This window comes from Lithobates pipiens, unplaced genomic scaffold, assembly GCF_037356315.1.
Source record: "Lithobates pipiens isolate NorthernLeopardFrog02 unplaced genomic scaffold, aLitPip1_a1.2 Scaffold_16, whole genome shotgun sequence".
NCBI classification, from domain to species: Eukaryota; Metazoa; Chordata; class Amphibia; order Anura; family Ranidae; genus Lithobates; species Lithobates pipiens.
In genome coordinates, this window is record NW_027507748.1 from 221,188,910 (window position 1) to 221,214,780 (window position 25,871).

General features: G+C 44.2%; 1 protein-coding gene across 1 annotated transcript in view; it reads left to right on the forward strand.

The window, feature by feature from the left end:
• Positions 1-25,871, forward strand: part of LOC143982408 (uromodulin-like) — a 121,590-nt gene that overhangs the window by 35,734 nt on the left and 59,985 nt on the right. Inside the window, exon 2 of the mRNA XM_077481078.1 lies at positions 7,385-7,411. Coding sequence (XP_077337204.1) covers positions 7,385-7,411 — 27 coding nt within the window. The remainder of the gene's footprint in view (positions 1-7,384; positions 7,412-25,871) is intronic.

Sequence of the window (25,871 nt, forward strand, 5' to 3'; positions counted from 1 at the left end):
AATTCTCCTGCATCTTTAGCAATTTTCTCAACAATTGAGATCATATCTGGTACAGCTGACTTCAATGGAGGTGCCACTTTGTTTAGACCTCTGAAATCCACAGTCATTCTATATGTCCCATCAGGTTTTCTTACTGGGAACACCGGTGACGAGAAAGGACTTATAGCAGGTCTAAGGATCCCTGCTCTAAACAGTTCTTGAATGGTCTCCCCAATTTATTTGTGGCCTCCAGGAAGTCTGTACTGCTTGAGACAGACTGGCTTCTCTGGTGGAGGAATGTAGACAAGGGTCCATTTCACATGACCTCTGACCACAGCCTTCACCACCCTTACCAGATACGCTTTATCAGGATACCGGAATGTGAATGTACCTCTTTCAGTCTGAATTGACTTATCTTGAAGTACATCCATCCCAAGAATATTTGCGGGTAACTCTCATAAATCCTGATCCCTTGCCAATAGCCAATTTCACCCTATCCTAACTGCTGGTGTAGTTTGCCCTCCCAAACCTTCTACATAAATCAATTCTCCTTTGTGATGGGAAGGATTTCCTTGCAAAAGTGTAACTTTGGCTCCGCTATCAACTAAAGCCATTAAATGCGTAGGAGAAGATGACTTCCCCCACCATACAGTGACAGGTGCATATGGGCATCGGTCTCCTGCTGTCACTGCCCCCATGGCTATTACAGGAGACTCACCTTCCCTTCATAAGGGATAATGAACCTCCCAATCCCCTTTTCTGATTCTCCTCCCCAGGATAAAGGGATTTGGGTTTGGGTTCATGTTCAGTTTTGGGAATTGGTTTGGGGCTAACAGGAGGGTCTGTTCTGTTTTCTCTAAGTCTAGGCTGATGTTATCTTAACTAGGAGTAGTGTTTCTAACCCTGACAGTTTTCTCTACTAAATGTTTGCACCTCTTCAGCATTTCTGCAGTAGAAATGCCATCTATCTCATCCTTAGGTACTCCTGCTTTTAATAGGTCCATCCACATTTCTTTCCTAGAAATAGCTATCCTGGTTTTCCATTCCCTCCTGTCTTCTCTACCCCATTCCCTTTCTTCTCTGTTCTTTTCTGCTTGTATTCTTCCTGTCTGGCCTTGACCTTATCTACTGCCCTCACAGGTTTTGTTTTAGTCTCTTCTAGCTCCCCCCAACTGGCTTGAAAGGGTTATGTCTTCATGAATCCTGCTGTTTAATCCCAGGCCTCCCAACAAGGACAATACTGGAGCCCTGAGATTAAATGGCACAGACTTCATCAGCTTAGAGAGCAGAGCAGACACAAACGGTTCCATATCTGGACCTATCCATTCTGGAAATGTATTTAATCTGGTTATACAACCCATCTCACGTAACCTGGAAATACCCTCTCCGATTGATCTCCGGGAGTAGGTATTTTCCAGGTCAGTAGGACTAGCATATACTCGGACTATTCCATCTCTCACAAGGTCTAACAGTGAAAAATTCATGCTAAACTCTCAGGCTTTTTCGCATTGCCTGGCGCATTTTTGAATCAGGGGTTAACACTCCCATAGTCACTGCTTCCTTACCTGACAAAACACTGTCAACCCCTTCATCCCATAAGTGTAGGAGCCAACTCACTAGGGGCTCCCCAGACCTTTGTTTGTATTGTTTTGCCAGCCCATGGAGTTCAGTTTGTGTAAACTCCCATACTTCTTCAAATTCAACATCTCTGGGGTTGCGATAATGCACCTCCACATCTGCCATATCCTCTCTATCATATTGCCCTTTCCTATGCTTAGTAATGAGACATCTGGCATACTTTTTCTTTTCATGCAAAATATCAAACTCTATCTCCTCATCCTCGCTATCATTTGAGGAGAGCACATCCTCACAATCCTAATTTTGGGATGTGACAATGGCACGTACCCTGGCTTTACTAGCAGGTTTACGGCCCTTCCTTTTCCTTAAGGCATTAATTGATTTGGTCATAAGGGCTGCACAGCGCTCTTGCAAATCATCAGTCTGACTAGCAGCTGAATGTACACACTCTGTAGCAACTGCTAGCTGGTCTTTTAATACCTTAACTTCTGCCTCTGCCTTCTCCCTTCTATGTGATTTGGTATAAATAGTAGACATGTGCAGAGTAAAATATTTTGTTTCGGAATTTCGTTTTCGTCCGAAAAATTTATTTATTTAGTTACTCCTGAAATTAGTTTTTATTTATTTAGTTTTTCGTTAAAAAATTGCATTCGTCCGAAAATCCACATGAATTACGGTCAAATCTCTCTTTGAAGGCTTATGGTGTCTGTCGAATGTATAAAGAAGATTCGACGGAGCTAGTATATAGCATACTTCGTGTGAACTTTAGAACCCTATTAAAGTCTATGGGACTCCAACGTTCAAAATCTAAAGTGCTAATTTTAAAGGCTAATATGCAAGTTACTGTCCTAAAAAGTGTTTGGGGACCTGGGTCCTGCCCCAGGGGACATGTATCAATGCAAAAAAAGTTTTAAAACCGGCCGTTTTTTCAGGAGCAGTGATTTTAATAATGATTAAAGTGAAACAATAAAAGTGTAATATTCCTTTAAATTTTGTGGCTGGGGGGTGTCTATAGTATGCCTGTGAAGGGGGCCATGTTTCTGGTGCTTAGAACTGTCCCTGCACAAAGTGTCATTTATGCAGGAAAAAAAGTCCTTTAAAATCACTCGCAGCTATTATGAATTGTCGGCTCCGTAATACAGAGAACACTCATTGAAAGTCATTGATAAAAAAATAAATACATAAATAAAGCATGGGGGTTCCCCAAATTCAATTACCAGGCCCTTCAGGTCTGGTATGGATATTAAGGGGAACCCTGCGTCAAAAAAAAAAAAAATTGACGTGGGGTTCACCCTAAATATCCATACCAGACCTGAAGGGTCTGGTATGGATAATAAGGGGAACCCCACGTCAAATAAAAAAAAATTGACGTGGGGTTCCCCTAAAAATCCATACCAGACCCTTTATCCGAGCACGCAACCTGGCAGGCCGCAGGAAAAGAGGGAGGATGAGAGAGCGGCCCCCCTCCCTCCTGAACCGTACCAGGCCACATGCCCTCAACATTGGGAGGATGCTTTAGGGGTCTGTGACCCCTCAAAGCACCTTGTCCCCATGTTGATGTGGAGAAGGGCCTCACCCCCACAACCCTGGCCGGTGGTTGTGGGGGTCTTCGGGCGGGGGGCTTATCAGAATCTGGAAGCCCCCTTTAACTTTGTTTGAAATGCTAAGGGGGTACAAAAGTACCCCTACTATTTCACAAAGAAAGTGTAAAAAATTGTTAAATAAGACAAACACACTTTTGAAAAATTCCTTTATTAAAAATTAAAAACAGATTCCAGCGGTGGTAATCCGCTCTTGCTATCCAGCGACGGATGATATCTCTCCAGCGATGGCTGATCTGATCCAGCGCAGCGAATCCATCCATCTTCTGTCTCCACGGAGGAGACACTGCGGGGATCCCAGTGTCCCATCATATAAGGTCCCCCATCAGATAGTGTCCGCTGTGTACTGCGTATGCGCAGTACACAGCAACACAGATTCCGAAAATAGCCGAGGATTCACGGCACCTGCGCCGTGAGTCCAGGTTTTAGCCCCACCATCCAAGTGGACATAGAGTAGGAATAAAAAAGAGCCGAGCGCAGCGAGGCCGAGCCCGAAGCGTTTATTTAAATAAAATTTTCATGTGAGATGGAATTACGCTATGTGTGCTTTTTGTAATTACCCTTCTCCGAGATTCTGAACACCTAGAGTCTATGATGTGGATGGGCTTTAGGAACCGACAAGTGTGATCTCTAAAGGCCTGTGAAACCAGTTGTATCTGGTAAGAACAATACCAAAGGGGGGTTTTCCTGTTTTGCACATATCCCCCAGTGTGATTTGTGGGCACACCATTGCACGTGTGGAGGTGTATTCTCGATAGAAAGGGCCACATAGTACACATCCAATGAACTGTGGCAGAGAACTTGAGAGAGAGCTGATGAACATTGTAGTGAAACCACAAATCGGATGCAAGGGCAGTTCTTATGAATGAATTGCACACTAATGATTTATTTGTGACTATTGTATACATATATGTTAAATCTAAAATAGAAGACTGCACTATAACATTTTCTATTGCAAACGTAGTAATACGCGCTGTCTTGTCTATTGGTGGATTGATTTATCTTATGATATATTTATTCATTTTGTAGATTGTTTTATATTTGTGTGGGTTTTAAGTTTAAAGCCTTTTTAATACAGCTGCTATTTAGAAACATATTATTAAAACATTCCACAGCCCCCAGATAAAAAGCACGCTATTTAGTGCAAGCGCCTGGTATTGTTCAGCTAACGGGCGGGTGTTATCTGTAACAAAAGCGGTGATTAACTTGTTTCCATAACAACCGACTAACAGTCATTTTTTCAGTTTGAGAGACCCTCTCTTACTTGTTTACTGTAGCTATAGAGACAATAGCCTATTCAAACTGTCAACTGAATACAACAATTGTATCTAACCCCATTGTAAGCATTTGTTTGAGAAATCTACTCAAGCAAAAAAAAACTGACAGTAATCTGACCAACTCACTATTGTAATATTGTCCCATGTATCTTGATTAAAAAATATATAATATAAAAAAAAAATCATATTTTTAACAAAAACAACACACTCCAGAGCAGCGATCGTGTGCTGATTGGCCACAGGGGGAGCCAATCAATAGCTTTTGCGCAAACCAATCAATATATTTTACCCCCCTGCCTGCAGACCCCCCCCCAACAACTGCACAAAGCAGGTAAGTATGACATGTTTTTTTATTTTATAAAAATAACAAACAAGACTTTACAATCACTTTAAGCATCATTAAAATCACTGCTCCTGAGAAAACAACTGTTTTTAAAAATAGTTTGCATTGATAATATATCCGCCAGGGCAGGGCAGTACCCGGAACCCCATACCCCTTTTATGGGCAATTACTTGCATATATGCCTTCAAAATGGGCATTTTTGATTTTTCCTGTTCGGCTCCCGTAGATTTCAACGGGGTTTGCCGTTTGGGTTAGAACTTTTCCCTTGTTTGGGAGTTCTGCTCAGAACCGAACAGGGGAGTAATCTAATGACCAGTGATACCCCCAATCATTATTTGCATTCCCAACATTTGCTCAATACCTTGATGCTCAAACTCTAGTCAATGGGGTTGTTTTACTAAAAGAGTACTCAACAAAGAAAATCTTCCCTTAGCTTAGTGAATAAATGGAAACTGCATTTACTTTAGCCATCCTACACTAGTCTGGATCTTTCAAGTTTCTTAGGTGTTATTATTTTGTTAATTTTTGCCTTTCGGTATAAGGCCAGCACTGAAAACATTACGATTTTTTGAGCTCTATTATTTAACCCAAGAGGAAACGCTGAAAGTGGAAGTTCAGTCAAATATGAACTATGCTTAAATCTACTCCCACCCATTATTCTAAGCCTATTCTATCTACAGGAAAGTTGTGAATACTTACCTATTCTGAGGGCACTCCAATCCAGTCACGTGATCGGGTACCAGCACCGGTTTCAGTGTAGAAGAGGCAGTGCCATCTTAAGAGCATTATAGGCCCCCGGGCAATACAGTGCACTGGGACCCTGTCTACACAATCACGCACGATTGCGCAAAGTTTGCACATTTTCTCTTTCTCCACTGCAGCCTTTTTCCTCTTCTATGCTTCACTAAAAACATTACGTTTCATTTCTGCTCTAAAGGTTATTTTCACCAACACGTAATAAAGTTTCTTTTTCCTCACCTTTCTTACACTTCCTCGAACTAGTGGCAACTCTAAGATTGATTTCTAAGGGGGGCACATAAGATATTACAGTCAAAACTGGACCGGGCACTAATAACTAATCACCACTAAATCAAAATAAACGAAATCATAAATGTACACACGCACACTCTGTTGCTTCTGGTGCTAGCTGGTGGGTATTAATGCTGGCGTGGGTACTGCTGGTGCTGGTGGGTATTAATGCTGGCGTGGGTACTGCTGGTGCTAGTGGGTATTAATGCTGGCGTGTGTACTGCTGCTTGGCTCCTCTGAGACGCGGAAGCGTGACAGGAAGCTGCAGCATGCGGCTGCAGTAGAGAGCAGAGCCGATGCTTCCTGTATCTGTCACAGGCGGAGTGCATTGCATATCACTCCGCCTGTGAAGAGCCTGAACTACACAGAAAGCATTGGCTCCGTTCTTCACAGTGACAGCTGGCTCACACTGCACACTGCCCGCCGCTGAGTAGCTGATTGATATCGGGACTGATCTTGTGGCACTCTGTCTCTGTGAGGGAGTCACACCACACAGCACTGGTGCAATGCGGCAGCGAACATTGTGACATTTGATTGATGCTTGGCTGGGGTCGCTGGGCAGGGGGGGCCCCCGGGCAACTGCCCAGCATGCACATGTGAAAAGATGGCCCTGAAAAGAGGGACATCCGACTAAGGATGCCCCATAGTAAGCCTATGGGTGATGTCAATGCCCAGGCTCTGTAGCTGTTGTGGGCAATCTCTCTTCTTCACTGAAGTCGGCACTGGGACCCAATCATATGACTGGCCCAGAGTACCCTCAGCATAGGTAAATATACAGATTTATAATTTAAAGAGTACACAGAATGGGCTTGGAATGAGGGTTGGAGTAGAATTAAGTATAGTTAGTGTTTGACACTTTAAGCTGGCCATACACTGATTTCAGCTGGTTCCTGATAAAGCTGCAAAATTCAATCAATGGTTGGCCCTGCCAGCCGCCTTCTACCTGACATCCCTCAATTGAAAAATTGCAGAAGCTGGTCAGAAAATTGTCAGCGGAACAGCAATTGCATCCAAATGTGATGGAACGGCTGTCCAGATATTTTGACAGCTGGTGGTACTGGCTGTCAACATACTACAGTGGCCGCTGGAGCTTCATTCATGTGTGGATGGAGAAATCTGTTAGTTGTTTTTTGTTCAGCCTGCAGGTTGGCTTTAGAGTATAGAAGAAAGTGTTGGGAGATATTTTATTGAATTAGATACTTGCAAAAGACTTGAAAGGCAGATTGTCCACAAATTACATACCAATTCTAAATAAACTGTGATTGACTATAGTTTTGACTTAAATACAGAACCAAATAAAAAAAACAAAAAAATGCCAATTGTTTTCTTATTCAGATATTTTACAGTTTGCATATACAGCTACAAACATACTGTGTATGTGTTAGTGTATATACTGTATATATATATATATATATATATATATATATATAATGTGTATATATATATATATATATATATATATATATATATATATATATATATATATATATACACGCATATACATATATTATTATTTATTGTATACATCACTTTAGAATACAGTCTTTGACTCTTCCTTCTTTTTTCCCCATTTCTAGGTGCTCAGTGCATAGATCCTCTGGACCGTAAGTACAATCCATGTTTTAAAAAGACAGGAAAACTGCATGATACGCCTTAACATTAAATGACTAAATATTATATTTTAGACCCAGATTTTTAGATGAAAATTATCATTTTGTAGTTTGACTGATGTTCATAGCCAGACTGTTAATGATAATCAGCATCAGCACTTATTCATCAAATCAATCACTTAGGCGGGCCATAGATGGTGCAAATTTCTTTCCTGTAACCACAGTCGATTCCCACATCAACACAGTCGGTGTTTTTCGGCTGGGGAGGGAGCTGTCCCTGCCGGGAGAACACCAAAAGGGCATTATGATTATTGCTAGTAGGGATGAGCCGAACACCCCCCGGTTCGCACCAGAACATATGAACAGGCAAAAATTTGTAAGAACAAGCAAACACTGTTAAAGTCTATGGGACACAACCATGAAAAAGCAAAAGTGCTAATTTTAAAGGCTTATATGCAAGTGATTGCCATAAAAAGTGTTTGAGGACCTGGGTCCTGCCACAGGGGACATGTATCAATGCAAAAAAAGTAAAACAACATTTTTTTCAGGAGCAGTGATTTTAATAATGCTTAAAAAAAACTAAAAATTAAATATTCCTTTAAATATCATGCCTTGGGGGTGTCCTTAGTATGCCTGTAAAGTAGTGCATTTTCCCGTGTTTAAAACAATACCACAGCAAAATTACATTTCTAAAGGAAAAAAGTCACTTAAAATTGCTTGCGGCTGTAATGAATTGTCAGATCCCAGCAATATAGATAAAAAATAATTGAAAAAAATGGCAGGGATCAGTATATTACCAGGCCCTTTGGGTCTGGTATGAATGTTAAGGGGAACCCCAAACCCAATTTTTTTTTAAAAAATGGCATAGGGGTCCCACACAAAATCCATACCAGGCCCTTCAGGTCTGGTATGGATTTTAAGGGGAACCCTGCACCAAAATGTAAAAAAAATGTCGTAGGGGTCCCCTCAAAATCCATACCAGACCCTTATCTGAGCACGCAACCTGGCAGGCCGCAGGAAAAGAGGGGATAAGAGAGCGCCCCCCCTACCTGAACCAAATCAGGACACATGTCCTCAAAATGGGGTGAATGCTTTGGGGTCCCCATTTTGTCAAGGGCCTCATCCCCACAATCCTTGCCCAGCGGTTGTGGGGGTCTGTGGGCAGGGGGCTTATCAAATTCTGGAAGCCCCCTTTAACAAGGGGACCCCCAGATCCCGGCCCCCCATATGTGAATGGGTATGATGTACCCCTACTCATTCACCAAAAAAAGTGTTGAAATGGTAAAAATTACAGTAGACAATTTGGTGTCCTTTATTAAAAAAAATAAAAAATAAAAAAAACGATCCTATGATGTCATTTATCTTCGATAAAACAGCACCCACAACCTGAGAAAAAAAACAAAACGCAACTACTCCACCTCCATGCGAGGTTCCCGCTGACTGAAGCCTCTTTGTATGTAAACGGGTGACCTGGCCCATTTCCGATGTCAGGTGAAGGGTCCCCGTACACTTCTTATGGCAATAACTTACATATAAGCCTTTAAAATTAGCACTTTTGTTTTTTTATGTTAGTGCCCCATAGACTTTAACGGTGTTCCGTGGCTTTTGAATTTGGTGCAAACACTGCACAATGTTCACTGTTTGACGAACATCGGGCTCATCCCTAATTGCTGGGGGCTGAAATAATTTGCATGCCGAGAATCCGACATGCTGGTTGTACCCAGGTTGGCCTGCCCATAAATGGTTTGAATCTCGGCCGATTCAGCAGGGACCATTGAACCATCTATGGCCAGCTTAAAGTACAACTACTCAACACAAACACAACAGATTGCTACACCTTCTCCCCAGATGTCTCCAATATGCATAAGATAAAAACAACACTTTTACATCAGCGATCACCCCTATTCTTGCCCAACAATCATTGTTTATCACAATTCTAATTTTGATTCCAACGATTAAAGGCCATCAAGGTCTTAGCCCCTGTACACACTGTCGGACATTCTGCCAACCAAATCCGACGGATTGTGTCCGAAACTGTTGCATACACACAGTCGGACTAAGTTGTCGAAAAATCCGATCATTCAGAACGTGATGACGTAATTTCATTACGATGGGACTACGTTCAGGCTAGTAGCCAATAGCTTTGATGTAGGAATTTGATCTGAGCATGCGTGGCACTTGGTCCGATCAAAATTCTCTACACATGATCGGAGTATGTCCGATCGAACCAGTTGGTTGGAAAATATTTCCAACAAGTTGGAAAATTGGGTCCGACGGATATTCAGACGGAATCAGTCCGATGCATACCACACACAGTTAGATTATCCGACGACACGGTCCGATAGGACACATTCCGATGGATTCTCCGACCGTGTGTACAAGGGCTAAGACAGCCAAATCAAGCAATCTCATATCCCATAAAAGGAACAACCATAAATCAATGCTCAATCTTTAAGTTATCCTTAAAATCATCGAAATTCTGCCCTGTTCAGCAGGACCGGCTCATTATCAATCAGTGTGTGTCTGTCCCTATTCAACAAAAGTCTGAATGACACATTGGGAAATTTTTCATTGATCAGCTGCTACAGGTAATTAAATGAAGATCAGTGTATTCTGACAGTGGTGGATGGCAGTAGACTTGTGCACACTGAAATATTTCGGTTCGGAATTTCGTTTTAGTCCAAAAAATAAATTTATTTACTTACTCCCAAAATTAGTTTTGTTAAAAAAAGCATTCGTCCGAATATCCAAAATAATTAAGGTCGAATCTGTCATTGAAGGCTTATGGTGTCTGTCGAATATTCTAAGAAGATTCAACGGAGCTGCTAAACTGTACAACGCTGCAATCGTACATTTACGGTCTAATGCTCTGCCTACAAGCTATAGTAGAATTCTAATTTTGCCACAATTGTCACTGCAATTGTGGCAACTTACAAAAAGCGCAACGCTGTCACCCTAAAGAAGTTCATGTTCCTTTTTGAAGCGTCATGTGTTGTGATTGCAGCATGATTTACCACGTGACAATCGTGGCAAGATTTTGCCACAATTGGGGTTCCATTAAAAAGTAATGGTATTGCAAACGCGGAACGCGTTTTGCAGCAATTTTAAATCGTGGGCAGAATCAGGGCCATTCCATCCGCAATCAGGTGTGCATGGAGCCTAACAGCTGAAGAGTAGTAGCCAGGGGCAGTCGCCAGCAAGAATCAATAGATTCTCGCCTGTGGTTATAAATGATGCCTTCCAGCTGCAACCGTCAAAGGTTTACTCTGTAAAAATAAATGTCCGGTGCCTCCACTGTTCACATGTAACTGCTCACCTGAGGGGGCAGAAAGGGGTTAAAGTACAAATAGTATTAGGATCAGTGGCCAGGGGCTTAAAGTGTCAGAACAGGGTCACTGCTAAAACAAATGACACACCTGTAACAAAAGAGGCTTTGCATTTCTGGCAGCCCTTTTATTTAGGAAAGTCGTGGTTGAGGGACAGATTAAGGCCTGATTCACAGGAGGTGGATCCATTTCAGCGGAATCCGCTAACTCAGCAGATCTCTCCGTTGATCCCCTCTGAGCTGGAGGATGACAGGTCCATCTCTGCTCACTGAGCAGGGAAAAGGTGCCTGTCAGAGCGCCGCTGATTCCTATGGAGAGATCGGACCAACATGTCAGTTTTGTTAGGTGTGACCTCAACAAGTCACCTATTTGTCAGGTTATGTTACCGTTTCCCAATTGTTAGTTAGAGTTCTTATCTAAGCAAAGAGACACGGAGGTATTCAGTATTTCTGCTCAGAAGTCCGTGCTTAACTCTGACTCTGAGGCTTCTTTATTATCTCTTTTATAGACAGAAAAAGGCAAGCATCAGCAATGTAAAAAAACAACATTTTGCAAAGAAAAGGCAATTCTCCGGGTGTTATCAGCTGATAAGACAATCTTCTGGGCGTAGACTGCTTTTTAGGGCTGATGCGGCCTCTCCTTATGCTTACGTGACTAAAGATGACGAGTCCTTATTTTACTGAGAAGTATAGAGAAAGACATGTATTTAGTAAGACATACTGTCAACCATTTTGTTTAGACATACCTTAATCCTTACATTTCCCCCTTTGACATCACCCCTCCCTCTTGCCCTGGGTCCACCTGAACAAGTTCTAGTCGGCCTATATCCAGAGTACTCTCCCTGACCGCGAGTTGTCAGAGGGGTATACACCCATCCCCCTGGACAGTACCAACATCTAAAATTCAGGAAGAGTGGCTTTTCTGCTAGATGGGTGATGTCAAGAAACTAAATCCACCTATCTTCACAAAAGTTCCATCTTTTCCGCATCATTTACCTTGGCTTTCTTGCAAAAGCACATGAGCAGTTTAAAGCATGCATAAAAGAAAAATACGAATAAGAGCACCACTATAATCGTCATTGCTGCCTTCTTAACCCAAGAGAATAACCCTGAGAAACTAAAAGTTCCACCAAACGGATCCCAGTCGCGACCAATATTTCGGGTCTTCTCTTGTAAATTCTTTACTTCCGTACGGTGTTGTGCAATGATGTCATAATAGTCAGGTACCTCAATGCTGGTGTTATGTATCCAAGTACAGCACTCATAGTCCTCAGTAGTTTCACAGAGTCCTGTCAGTGCTGCACTCATACTTTCAATTGCTAATTCATGTAATTCTAATTGTTGTCTGATGGCTCTGGTCTCCAGATTTAACTTAGTAATGTCATCAGAGTTTTTCTCCAAAACATCATTAATAATTCCTGTATAGTTATTTAGTCGTTTCATTAAGTCTATACCCCATCCTGTCCAGGACGGGAACCAAGCCCATGCCATGTCCTTCTTCAGGAATATTTCTCTTTTACTACGATACCTGAGGGGATATCTAGGGTGCATGCTAGCTTCTAATAGGTGATCACCTCGTTCATCACCTACTACTCCCATTACTGGTACTAAACTTGCGAGGTAGCACCATCCCTGAGCTCTTCTAGGTATCCAAGTATAACATTTATCCTCACAACAGATATATATACTATTTCCCAGTGCTACTGATCTACTACCGATATTATTTCTATAAAGGGAGGTGTATCCATAAAGAGATAGGTTACTCACTAACCACCTGGTGTTGTTGTCTGAAATATTACCGAGGAACTCAGCTAACGATTGGTGTGTGTGGGTTATACTAGGGTAGAAGACCGTGTTTTTCCCAGGAGTAGCTTTTGGTATGAAAATGGACAAGTTAAATTTGCTGTCTTGGCATTCTCCATTTCCTCCCGTTGTTTTCCCTAGGTTGAAACACCAATCAGGGGAAAAGGCGAGGCCATTTGACTTAAACATTACTGTCTCGCTGGTATTTGTTCTAATTATGTTAATGCTACTGTTAGCAAGATCAGTATAGTTTATAGGAACTGCCATCAGTGGTATACTTGCTGTGCTGGGGTGTAATTTGCTACAAATCCAACATTTCTCATATCCTGACTTCTGGGCATAAGCATATTTAAACTTCAGTAATAACATTTTTTTAGAAAATCCTTCATCCTTGTGTATTTTATTCTGTGAGGTAACCAAACTATTAGCCAGGATTACTGAAACAAAAAGAATAAAAAGATACATGTTGTCATTTGCCAACTGGCTCCTTTTTACAGTGAGAAGCGTGGATCCAGGTAGGTTTCCCTTCCAATTTCACTGAGGTTGCTGTAATCAATAGCACCTGGAAAGGACCTTCAAACCTTGGTTCCAGTGTCTTTCTGGTATGTTTCTTTACATACACATAGTCTCCTGGTTGTAGATCGTGTGTACCTGTGACAGAATTAGGGTCTGGAAGAGAAGAATACACACTCTTGTGGATTTTAGTCAGACGCTGTTGCAACTGTATTACATACGTAGTTAAACTATCACATTGTAATTGCATACTTTGAGGAAAATATAAACCTAATCTAGGTGCACTTCCAAACAGTATTTCATATGGGGATAACCCGGTTTTTCCTGTTGGGGTGTACCTAATAGAGAACAAAGCTAAGGGTAGGCACTCAGGCCATGGTTTGTTCAACTCCTGCATGGCCTTTTGTATTTTCAGCTTGATTGTACCATTTACTCTTTCTACTGATCCTGAACTCTGTGGGTGGTAAGGAGTATGAAAACTTTGTTGAACCCCTAACATTGCCATCACATTTTGCATTATTTCTCCCGTGAAATGTGTCCCCCTATCTGATTCTATTGTTTCTGGGAGACCAAACCTAGGTATCAGTTCAGTAATCAGTTTCTTGGCGGTGGCTTTTGCCGTAGCTGATTTTACAGGATAACTTTCGGGCCAGCCTGAAAATAGGCAGATGCACACGAGAACAAATTCAAAGGGGCCGCTCTTAGGCATTTGTATGTAGTCAATCTGCAGTCTCTGAAAGGGATATTGGGCCCGGACCTGATGTTTACGTGGGGTTTTCACTCTCTGTCCTGGGTTATTAATCAGACAGATTTGGCATGCAGCACAGTAGTTCCTTGCAGTACTACTGAATCCAGGGGCTAGCCATCCTTGGCTTACAATCCTATACATAGAATTGGAGCTGACATGAGTGGGTAAGTGGACAGCCGCTGCCATTGCGGGGTATAGAGAAGCGGGTAGACATATTTTGTCTCCTTCTCTCCATACATTGTCAAGGCCTGGTGCAGCTCCCTCCTTAACCCAACGGTCCTTCTCAATAGCCCCTGCTTGTTCCTGTAGTTCGATTAGCTGCTGCCATGTGGTTTCGGGCATACTCACCTGTACCGTGGCTAAGGTCTCAGGGCTTACTTCCCCTAGAGCTGCCTTCTTTGCAGTTAAATCTGCAAATGCGTTTCCTTTTGCCTCAGTTGTTTTTGCGCTCGTGTGTGCCGCTATCTTCATGATGGCTACTCTTTTAACCTTTTGAAGATTGTTCAGGACTCTTTTGATTCCTTCACCATGTTTAACAGGTGTGCCTGCTGCTGTAAGGTAACCTCTAGCTTTCCATATGTGGCCATAATCATGTGCCACACCGTAGGCGTATGCGGAATCAGTGTAAATGTTCCCTTCTTGTCCCTCCAAGTGTTCTAGGGCTTTCTCTAGAGCGGTTAGTTCCGCTTCTTGTGCCGACATGTGTGCTGGTAGTGACTTTGCCTCAATTACCTGTGTGTCCGTTACCACAGCATAACCTGTGTGATATTTACCTTTGTCATCGGCAAATCTACTACCATCTATGTACAGTGTGTGTTCTGCATTTGCAATGGGTATGTCTGTGACATGTGGGAACCCCGTGGTTTCTTGTTCCATAAGTTGAAAACAATCGTGTTCATCAGATGTTATGTCCTGAAACGAAAGTGTGTCAGAATCCTGAGTATCTTGTGCTGTGTCTACACCATTATCATCATTACTCCCCCCTGTCAAATCTGTCTGTAATGGTAAAAGCTGTGCTAAGTTAAAAGAAGTGCATCGCTGAAAGGTAACATTGGGGGGTAGGAGCAAGGTGCATTGTAGACGCAGCTGCCTTGCCATTGATATGTGTTTTGGCTGGACCTGTGACAAGATGGCGTGTATGTCATGTGTGGTATGTACCACTACAGGATTGTCTAAGACAATTTCTGAGGATTTGTCAATGATAATTGACACTGCTGCAACTGCTCGTACACAGGACGGTGATCCTCTAGAGACAGGATCGAGAGCCGCCGAGAAGTATGCTACCGGCCTTTGTTTGATGTGTTGTTGTGTCAACACCCCTGTTGCGTGTCCCGTGATTTCAGCAATGTACAAATGAAATGTTTTGGTATAATCAGGGATCCCGATCGCAGGTGCCGAAATTAGTAACCTTTTTAAGGTGCTAAAAGATTCATGACCTGCTTCTGTGAGTACATAGGGTACTATTTTCAAGCAATCATATAATGGCTGCATCAGAGAACTGGCATGTGGTATCCATTGTCTACAATATGACACCATTCCCAGAAACATACGAAGTTGCTTAAAGTTGCGTGGGACATTCATTTGTCTTATGGCCTGGACTCGGTCTTCAGTGAGGTGTCGAGTACCCTGGGATATACAGTGGCCCAAAAAGACAACCTTTTTCTGACATACCTGTAACTTAGTTCTATTCACCTTGCACCCTTTTTCAGCCAGGAATTGTAACAATGATAGAGTGGCTTTTAAACAAGTATCGTTATCCGGACAACATAACAATAGGTCATCTACATATTGCAACAATACACAAGTGTCAGGCGGTAGCCATTCTCCTAACACTGTCTGCAGGGCTTGTGAGTATAGAGTTGGCGAATGCGCCATTCCTTGAGGTAGGCGTGTCCAGGTTAGCTGACGGTTTCGAAGGCGGAACGCGAACCATGGTTGACATTCCTCCGCCAGGGGTACAGAAAAGAAAGCATTTGCCAAGTCTACAACTGTAAATGAGGAGCTATCTGATGGTATTTCTGACAGTAAGGTATGCGGGTTCGGTACTAATGGCGTTATTGGGGCCAATATTTAGTTTATTGCCCTTAAGTCCTGTACCATCCTATACCTTATTGGGCCATCCCCCAATGTCTTTTTCTTAACTGGATACAATGGGGTATTGGCTGGTGATTGTATTTCTTTTAATGCTCCACTTTTAAGTAGAGCCTCCACTTGTAGTTCTATAGCTGCTTCCTGGGGCGCACTGAGTGGGTACTGTTTCTGCTGAGGGAGAACTGCTCCTGGAATCAGCTGTAGAGCAACCGGGGGTATGGGCAGAAGCCCAACGTCTGCTGGATGTGTTTCCCATAACCCTTCCGGAAGGCTAGACAGAATTTGGTCTATTTCCGGTGAGGGCGTATTGGACGGTTCTGGTTCTTCTTCCAAGCATTGTATTTTACTACAGATTTCTATACCCTCTGGGTCATCTCCTATTGCTAGGGTGACCATGCCATCTGGGTGATAAGTAATGTTCGCTCCTATTTTCTGAAGAATGTCTGCTCCTAATAAATTAGTGGGAGCTCCCCTGGAAATCAAAAAGCGTGACAAAAACATGTGATTTCCTATCTTTACTTTTAAAGGTTTAGTCAGCGGGGCATCAGTCAGGAGTCCGTCGTAACCACTTATGGGTATGGTGTCACGGGATGTCATGTGTGGAGGGACTACTGAATCAGACAACAGACTGCGTGACGCTCCTGTGTCAACCAAACAAGGAATATGTTTACCTTCCACCTTCATCAACATGTGGAGCATTTTGTTCTCTGATTCAGCTAGGACTGGGGCAAGTCATGCGGTCGGATCGTCCCTATCATTGGTACGCCTCTGTCTGTAGTCCCTCGTGTCTCTGTCCGTGTTTCCTTCCTGTTCGTCTTTTATCCTTTTCCTACAGTCTCTTTTTATATGTCCCACCTTGTTGCAGTAATAACAGGTAAGAGGTTTACGGGAGGAATTCCCTCCTTCATTGACCCGGGCAACAGTGTTAACTCCCGGTGTCCTTCTGGGTTTAGTTTCTGCTAAATCAGCCTCTATGCCTTGTGCTTTCTGCAACAATGTTCCTCTGTCCCGTATGGCTCTCCATTCGGGAGTACATGCCTTCAGTTTGTCACCTATTTGGGGTACTAGTCCTTCCATAAACTGTCGATTGAAAGCCCTAATGGTGACGGGTAAGGCTAAATCTAGACCTTCGTCAGCCATCATGCTTTCCATGTTGAGGTAAAATTCTGTAACAGTCTGACCTGGGGCCTGTTTTATGGGCGCTGTCGAACCCCTTTCCTGCTGTTTCCCTTGGCAAAATTCTCGTAACTGAGCAATAAACAGGGGTCTAGAGTCTATATGACTGGGGTGTATTCCTGGTGGATCTGCCGCTGGATCCCCTTGTGGTCTATGTGGAGCAATTTCATTCATAAATTGATTAAACATTGTTAGTGTCATTTTATGTCTACATATATCTTCCCCATCTTGCCAAGTTGCTTCATGTGTGTCTAGTAATTGTGTCACGAATCTACAGAATGCGGCAGGTTTTGCTACGGGATCAGGAGCATTCTGTATTAATGCCATAAGAGTGTCAGCCGACCAAGGTGTCCATGTCCTCAGAACGACTTGTCGGGTCACTGTAGGTGGCTGTCCTGCTTGACCCGCATTTGGATTATTTACTTGTATTACCCTAGTCCGACTATGGACTGGAGCTACGGGCTCTGGTCTTTGAGCGCCGCAATGCACACATTCCTGTGCCCAGTCTGGGTTCTGGGTACCGCATACTCGGCATACCCACCCTCTTCCTCTTAAGGAAGGATAAAGTTTTGGTCTTTCATTACCTGGTGTGGTGGTGTTATAAGGAGGTGGAGTATCTCCCGTATTTACCCTATCGCCGGGAGCAGAAGGAAGACTTTTGTGTCGGACCTTCATATCCCATCCACCCTTTTCCTGACAATACTCCCATCCCTCCTCTTTAGCCCTGTTGGAAACCTTAATTAAACATTGTATTTGTGATACCCATCTGTTCTGCAGGACCTCCCCCTGTCTGTCTCTCTTTATTTTCTCCCAACCTTCTACACTTAGCCCATTTTCTCCATCCATTCCAAATTTCTTGAGAACCCTATTCGTGCCCTGTGCCTTATCCTTCCCATACAACATTGTAATTATGTCTTTAACAGCATAACATTTCTGAGATTCCTCCTGGGGTTTACCATGTGTCTGGCCCATTTTGACAGTCCTGCCTAGGTGGCGTTTGGATCACTTACTAAGTGTCTCGTTGCCTTCTCCTCCTAGGGTGCCAAAATACTAAAAACCTCTCCTGGATGAGATTTCTGAAATCGAATTACCTTATATGCTAGCCAACTGACAAATATTATGACCAGACTGACAGCTACAACATATACAAGCATTCCCTTTTGGTGGCCAAACACATATGACTAGGTCTCCGGGACTTTGTGGAGACCTTTATTCCCTTCCCATTACCATGGAATCTCTCAGCATTCGTTTCTTATTCCTGCTTTATCGAGGCAGTCAGGACTTATACTTTCAACCCGTTTTTAGGCTCATGAATCAAAAAGCGTATATCAAACTTAAGTGTCGGACCCCCAAAGTACTCTTACGAGTTAAGGGCGCATTCCGTTACCCATTGGGATGATATATGTTTCAATTCACACCATACAAACAGGGCTTATCTCAGTCACAACAGACAGATGACAAGTAGACAGACAAGAAACAACGGTAACATAAGCCAAAATATTAAGTTCAAGACCCGCTTACTACAGAGGTTGGTGTTTACCTGAAGAACAATTCAGACAGATCAGGTGGGCACAAATCTAAGAAGCACAGAGTTTATAAGAAAATAAAGCTTTTCTTACCTGCGCAGGATTTGTCTGTGGTTCTTGATGTGCCCGGCCTCTTTGTTCCGTCCTTATGTTCGTTCGCCTCTTGTAGTTTCTTTCTGCGGGTCCCTTGTTCGCGGCGCCAGAAATGTTAGCTGTGACCTCAACAAGTCACCTATTTGTCAGGTTATGTTACCGTTTCCCAATTGTTAGTTAGAGTTCTTATCTAAGCAAAGAGACACGGAGGTATTCAGTATTTCTGCTCAGAAGTCCGTGCTTAACTCTGACTCTGAGGCTTCTTTATTATCTCTTTTATAGACAGAAAAAGGCAAGCATCAGCAATGTAAAAAAACAACATTTTGCAAAGAAAAGGCAATTCTCCGGGTGTTATCAGCTGATAAGACAATCTTCTGGGCGTAGACTGCTTTTTAGGGCTGATGCGGCCTCTCCTTATGCGTACGTGACTAAAGATGACGAGTCCTTATTTTACTGAGAAGTATAGAGAAAGACATGTATTTAGTAAGACATACTGTCAACCATTTTGTTTAGACATACCTTAATCCTTACAGTTTCCATCCGATCTCATTCGATCCGATCCGCCCAGACTTATTGTCGAATGTATCGCAATACGTCTAATTTTAGCGGATTGGATGGCAGACGGGTGCCAGGAGACATATCTCCGCTGACATCCGCCTGCCCATAGGAGTCAATGGATGGCCCGCACAGATCCACCTGAAAAACGGACAGGGCGATCCGAGCGGGCTTGCCGTGTGAAAGGGGCCTTAGTGTGAATCTGATAAGTGCTGGGATAGGAGATATCAGTGAAATTAAAGCGGGGTTCCACCCTAAAGTGGAACTTCCGCTGATCGGATCCCTCCCCCCCCTCCGGTGTCACAACTGGCACCTTTCAGGGGGGAGGGGGGTGGAGATACCTGTCAAAGACAGGTATTTACACCCACTTCCGGGCATAGACTCCCATGGGAGTCTATGCCTCTTCCTGTCCTGCCGCGCTGTCTGCTGGGACACACACGGGTCCCAGAGACAGCGCGGACAATTCCTATTGCGCTGCGTGACTCACGCATGCGCAGTAGGGAACCGGGAAGTGAAGCCGATTCGCTTCACTTCCTGATTCCCTCACCTAGAATGGTGGCGGCAGCAGCCGAGAGCCAAGCGATCGATCGGCCTCGGCTGCTGGCATCGCTGGACCCGGGACAGGTGAGTGTCCATTTATTAAAAGTCAGCAGCTGTAGTATTTATAGCTGCTGGCATTTAATATTTTTTTCCCCAGTACAGTCCCGCTTTAACCACTTGCCGACCAGCCACCGTAGTTATACTGCGGCAGGTCGGCTCTATTATGCGAATTGCTTTCGGTGTACGCCACTTTGAGCAATAGATTCGTGGTGCCGGAGCCGATGCGCGTGGCCACAGGCCACGATCTCTACCAGCCACCTGCGATTGCTCCACAGAGAGCCAAAATGGGGATCTGTCAATGTAAACAAACAGATCCCCGTTCTATCAGGGGAGTGATTGTCTGTTCCTAGTGATTAGGAACAGCGATCTCTCTGTACCCTCTGTCAGTCCACTCCCCCCACAGTTAGAAACACCACCCAGGGAACACATTTAACCCCTTGATTGCCCCCTAATGTTAATCCCTTCCCTGCCAGTGTAATTTATATAGTAATTAGTGCATTTTATAGCACTGATCGCTGTAAAATGTCACTGGTCCCCAAAAAAAGTCAAAAGTGTCTGATCTGTCCGCTGCAATGTTGCAGTCCCACTAAAAATCATTGATCACCGCCATTACCAGTAAAAACAATAATAATAATAAAAATGCCATAAACCTATCCCCTATTTTGTAGACGCTATAACTTTTGCGCAGACTGATCAATATACACTTATTGGGATTTTTTGTTACAAAAAACATGTAGAAGAATACATATTAGTCTAAACTGATGAAGAAATTTGTGTTTTTACCTTTTTTATTTTTGGGGATATTTATTATAGCAGAAAGTAAAAAAAAAATTTTTTTCAAAATTGGCGGTCTTTTTTATCTATAGCGCAAAAAATAAAAACTGAAGAGGTGATCAAATACCACCAAAAGAAAGTTCTATTTGTGGGAAAAAAAAGGAGATAAATTTAGTTTGGGTACAACATCGCATGACCACGCAATTGTCAGCACAATTGATACAGTGCTGTATCGCAAAAAATGACCTGATCTTTAAGTGGGTAAATCGTTCCGGGGCTGAAGTGGTTAAAGTGTATGTGCATCCAAAAAAAAGCTGTCTCTGTAAAAAAGACAGTGTTATAAACTTAAAATGTTCTTAACCGCTTTGCGCCCGCCCTATAGCCGAAAGACGGCTACAGAGCGGACGCTAACTGCCGGGAGTCTGGACTGCCTCCTGTTTACTTCCGCAATGCGCGCTCCCGCGAGCGCGCATCGGGGAAGTTCTGTGCTGGCCGTGTCCCTCGGACACAGCCAGTCACAGATCGCTGTAAACGGCCAATCACAGTGGCCGTTTACAGCACGATCGGTCTATCCAATGAGAGATGATCTCATATGTAAACATATAAGATCATCTCTCAGCGCCGCTCTCCCTCCTCACACAGACAGCGTGTGAGAAGAGACAGATGAACGGCTGCAGCGGCCGTAAGTAAAAAAAAAAAAAAAAAAGTTAAAAAAAGTGCCATCCTCCCCAGTGCCACCTGTTAGTGCTATCTGTCCCCAGTGCCACCTGTTGTCAGTGCCATTTGTCCCCAGTGCCATCTGTCATCAGTGCCACGTATAAGTGCCATCTGTCAGTGCCACGTGTCATCAGTGCCACATAGTACCATCTGTCATCAGTGCCACATATTAGTGCCATCTGTCATCAGTGCCATGTATCGGTGCCATTTGTCATCAGTGCCACCTGTCAGTGTCACGTGCCATCTGTTGTCAGTGTCACGTGTCATCAATGCCACTTATCAGTGCCATCTGTCATCAGTGTCACGCGTCATCCGTGCCACGTATTGGTGCCATCTGTCATCGGTGCCACGTATTAGTGCCACGTATATGTGCCATCTGTCATCAGTGCCACGTATAAGTGCCATCTGTCATCAGTGCCACATATTAGTGCCATCTGTCATCAGTGCCACGTATAAGTGTCATCAGTGCCACGTATCAGTGCCATCTGTCATCAGTGTCACGTGTCATTGTCCTGGTGCTCCAGGGCCTTCAAAAGTGTAATAGGTAGTCAACAAGGTAGATGTGTAATTTATGCTCCTAGAACACGTGACGGTGCTCCCTGCATGTTAGGCGTCTCTAAGTGGCCAGGCTGTGGAAAAGTCCCACACATGTGGTATTGTAATACTCAGGAGGAGTAGCAGAATGTTTTTGGGGGTGTCATTTGTGGTATACACATGCCATGTGAGAGAAATAACCTATTACAATGACAATTTTGTGGAAAAAAAAAATCTTAATTTTGCAAAGAATTGTGGGGAAAAAATGACAACATCAACAAGCTCACCATGCCTCTTCCTAAATACCTTGGAATGTCTACTTTCCAAAAAGGGGTCATTTTGGGGGGTATTTGTACTTCCCTGACTTGTTCGGGTTGCAAGAAATTAGATAGTCCACCAGTGCATCAGATGTGATCAATTTTGCAATTCGCACCACAGCTTGTAGACTCTCTAACTTTCATAAAGACCAAATAATATCCACTAATTTGGGTTATTTTTACCAAAGATATGTAGCAGTATAAATTATGGCCAAAATTTATGAAGAAAAATTAATAATTTGCATAATTTTGTCACAGAAACAAAGAAATATGCGTTTGTTTTCAAAATTTTCAGTCTTTTTTCATTTATAGCGCAAAAAATAAAAACCCCAGAGGTGATCAAATACCACCAAAAGAAAGCTCTATTTGTGGGAAAAAAAGGACAAAAAATTAATTTGGGTACAGTGTTGCATGACTGAGTAATTGTCATTCAAAGTGTGAGAGCACCGAAAGCTGAAAATTGGTCTGGGCAGGAAGGGTTTTTAAGTGCCCAGTAGGCAAGTGGTTAAAGTGGTTGTAAACCCCATTCATGAAATTTGAGTACAGCACATTTCTGCAGTGTTTTCTTATCTCTCTTCAAAGCTCTGAGTCCCATGGCTTTCTCCTGCTCAATTCTTCTGTTATCAGCAACTGTGATAAAACCAGACTGAATTTTGTATCAGGGAGGCTGCTATAAATTGATTAGCAGGCAGCTGGTCAATTCATAGAACTGCTCTGCAAGTCTCTGCCTATGAAGAGAGCAGGTGTGTGCTTTTCCTCTAATCAGCTGTCTCACAGTGCATGGCAAGCAGGGCCGGACTGGGAATGAAAACCCGCCCTGGAAATAATTTCATACCAACCCCATAGCATTATTATACCAGCCCAGCAGCATAACGTCATTATTTTCTTGTTCATAAAAGAGAAAACCAAACATTTTAAAGCATATTTAAAAAGTGCATTATATATATACGTAGGGCACAGTGGTTGCGTTTGATGGGCATAGTGGCTGCGTTTGACGGGCACAGTGGTTGCGTTTGATGGGCATAGTGGCTGCGTTTGACGGGCACAGTGGTTGCGTTTGACGCTGCAAGGGCTGCGTTTGACGGGCACAGTGGTTGCGTTTGAGGGCACAGTGGCTGCATTTGACGGGCACAGTGGCTGTGTTTGATGGCGCAAGGGCTGCGTTTGGAACAGTGGCTGCGTTTGATGGACAAGGGCTGCGTTTGATGGGCACAGTGGCTGCATTTGACGGGTACAGTGGCTGCGTTTGACGGGTACAGTGGCTGCGTTTGATGGGCACAGTGGTTGCGTTTGAGGGCACAGAGGCTGCGTTTGATGGCACAGTGGTTGCATTTGACAGGCACAGAGGCTGCGTTTGAGGGCACAGTGGCTGCGTTTGGCACAGTGGCTGCGTTTGATTGGCAAGGGCTGCATTTGAGGGCACAGTGGCTGCGTTTGATGGGTACAGTGGTGGCAATTTATGGGCACAGTGAGGCTGCAATTGATGTTTTATTAATTTTTCAGTTTGCGCCCCCCCCCCCAAAAAAAATTGCGTTTGGCACAGTGGCTGCATTTGACGGGCACAGTGGCTGCATTTGAGGGCACAGTGGCTGCGTTTGACGGGCACAGTGGCTGCATTTGACGGGCACAGTGGCTGCGTTTGACGGGCACAGTGGATGCGTTTGACGGGCACAGTGGCTCCGTTTGATGGCGCAAGGGCTGCGTTTGGAACAGTGGCTGCGTTTGATGGGCAAGGGCTGCGTTTGATGGGCACAGTGGCTGCGTTTGACGGGTACAGTGGCTGGGTTTGGAACAGTGGCTGCGTTTGATGGGCACAGTGGCTGCGTTTGACGGGCACAGTGGTTGCGTTTGAGGGCACAGAGGCTGCGTTTGAGGGCACAGTGGTTGCGTTTGACAGGCACAGAGAATGCGTTTAAGGACACAGTGGCTGCGTTTGATGGCGCAAGGGCTGCGTTTGGCACAGTGGCTGCATTTGATGGGCAAGGGCTGCATTTGACGGGCACAGTGGCTGTGTTTGACGGAGTAAGGGCTGCGTTTGGCACAGTGGTTGCGTTTGATGGGCAAGGGCTGCGTTTGAGGGCACAGTGGCTGCATTTGATAGGTACAGTGGTGGCAATTTATGGGCACAGTGAGGCTGAAATTGATGTTTTATTTATTTCAGTTTGCGCCCCCCCCCCCAAAAAAAAACTGCGTTTGGCACAGTGGCTGCGTTTGACGGGCACAGTGGCTGCGTTTGACGGGCACAGTGGCTGCGTTAGACGGGCACAGTGGCTGTGTTTGATGGGCAAGGGCTGCGTTTGGCACAGTGGCTGCGTTTGACGGGCAAAGTGGCTGCGTTTGACGGGCAAGGGCTGCGTTTGGCACAGTGGCTGCGTTTGACGGGCACAGTGGCTGCGTTTGAGGGCACAGTGGCTGCATTTGATGGGCAAGGGCTGCGTTTGGCACAGTGGCTGCGTTTGAGGGCACAGTGGCTGCGTTTGATGGGTACAGTGGTGCCAATTTATGGGCACAGTGAGGCTGCAATTGATGTTTGATTTATTAATTTTTTTCAGTTTGCAACCCCCCCCCCCCCCAAAAAAACTGCGTTTGAGGGCACAGTGGCTGCATTTGGAGACACAGTGGCTGCGTTTGACGGGCACAGTGGCTGCGTTTGACGGGCACAGTGGCTGCGTTTGATGGGTACAGTGGTGGCAATTTATGGGCACAGTGAGGCTGCAATTGATATTTTATTTTTTTCAGTTTGCGCCCCCCCAAAAACTGCATTTGGCGGGCACAGTGGCTGCGTTTGATGGGCAAGGGCTGCGTTTGGCACAATGGCTACGTTTGAGGGCACAGTGCCTGAGTTTGATGGGCAAGGGCTGTATTTGGCACAGTGGCTGCGTTTGATGGGTACGGTGGTGTCAATTTATGGGCACAGTGCGGCTGCAATTGATGATTTTTTTTTTCAGTTTGCGCCCCCCCCCCAAAACTGCGTTTGGCACAGTGGCTGCGTTTGACGGGCACAGTGGCTGCGTTTGAGGGCACAGTGGCTGCGTTTGATGAGTACAGTGGTGGCAATTTATGGGCACAGAGAGGCTGCAATTGATGTTTTATTTATTTCAGTTTGTGCCCCCCCCCACAAAAACTGCGTTTGGCACAGTGGTTGCGTTTGAGTGCACAGTGGCTGCGTTTGAGGGGCAGAGTGGCTGCGTTTGAGGGGCACAGTGGCTGCATTTGACGGGCACAGTGGCTGCGTTTGAGGGGCAAGGGCTGCGTTTGGCACAGTGGCTGCGTTTGAGGCCACAGTGGCTGCGTTTGATGGGTACAGTGGTGGCAATTTATGGGCACAGTGAGGCTGCAATTGATGATTTATTTATTTTTTACAGAGAGACACAGAGACATACAGAGAGACACAGAGACAGACATACAGAGAGACACACATACAGAGAGACAGACATACAGAGAGACAGACATACAGAGACACAGAGACAGACATACAGAGAGATACAGAGACAGACATTACAGAGAGACACACATACAGAGAGACACAGAGACAGACATACAGAGAAACACAGACACAGACATACAGAGAGACATACAGAGAGACATAGAGACAGACATACAGAGAGACACACATACAGAGAGAAAGACATACAGAGAGACACAGAGACAGACATACAGAGAGACACACATACAGAGAGAC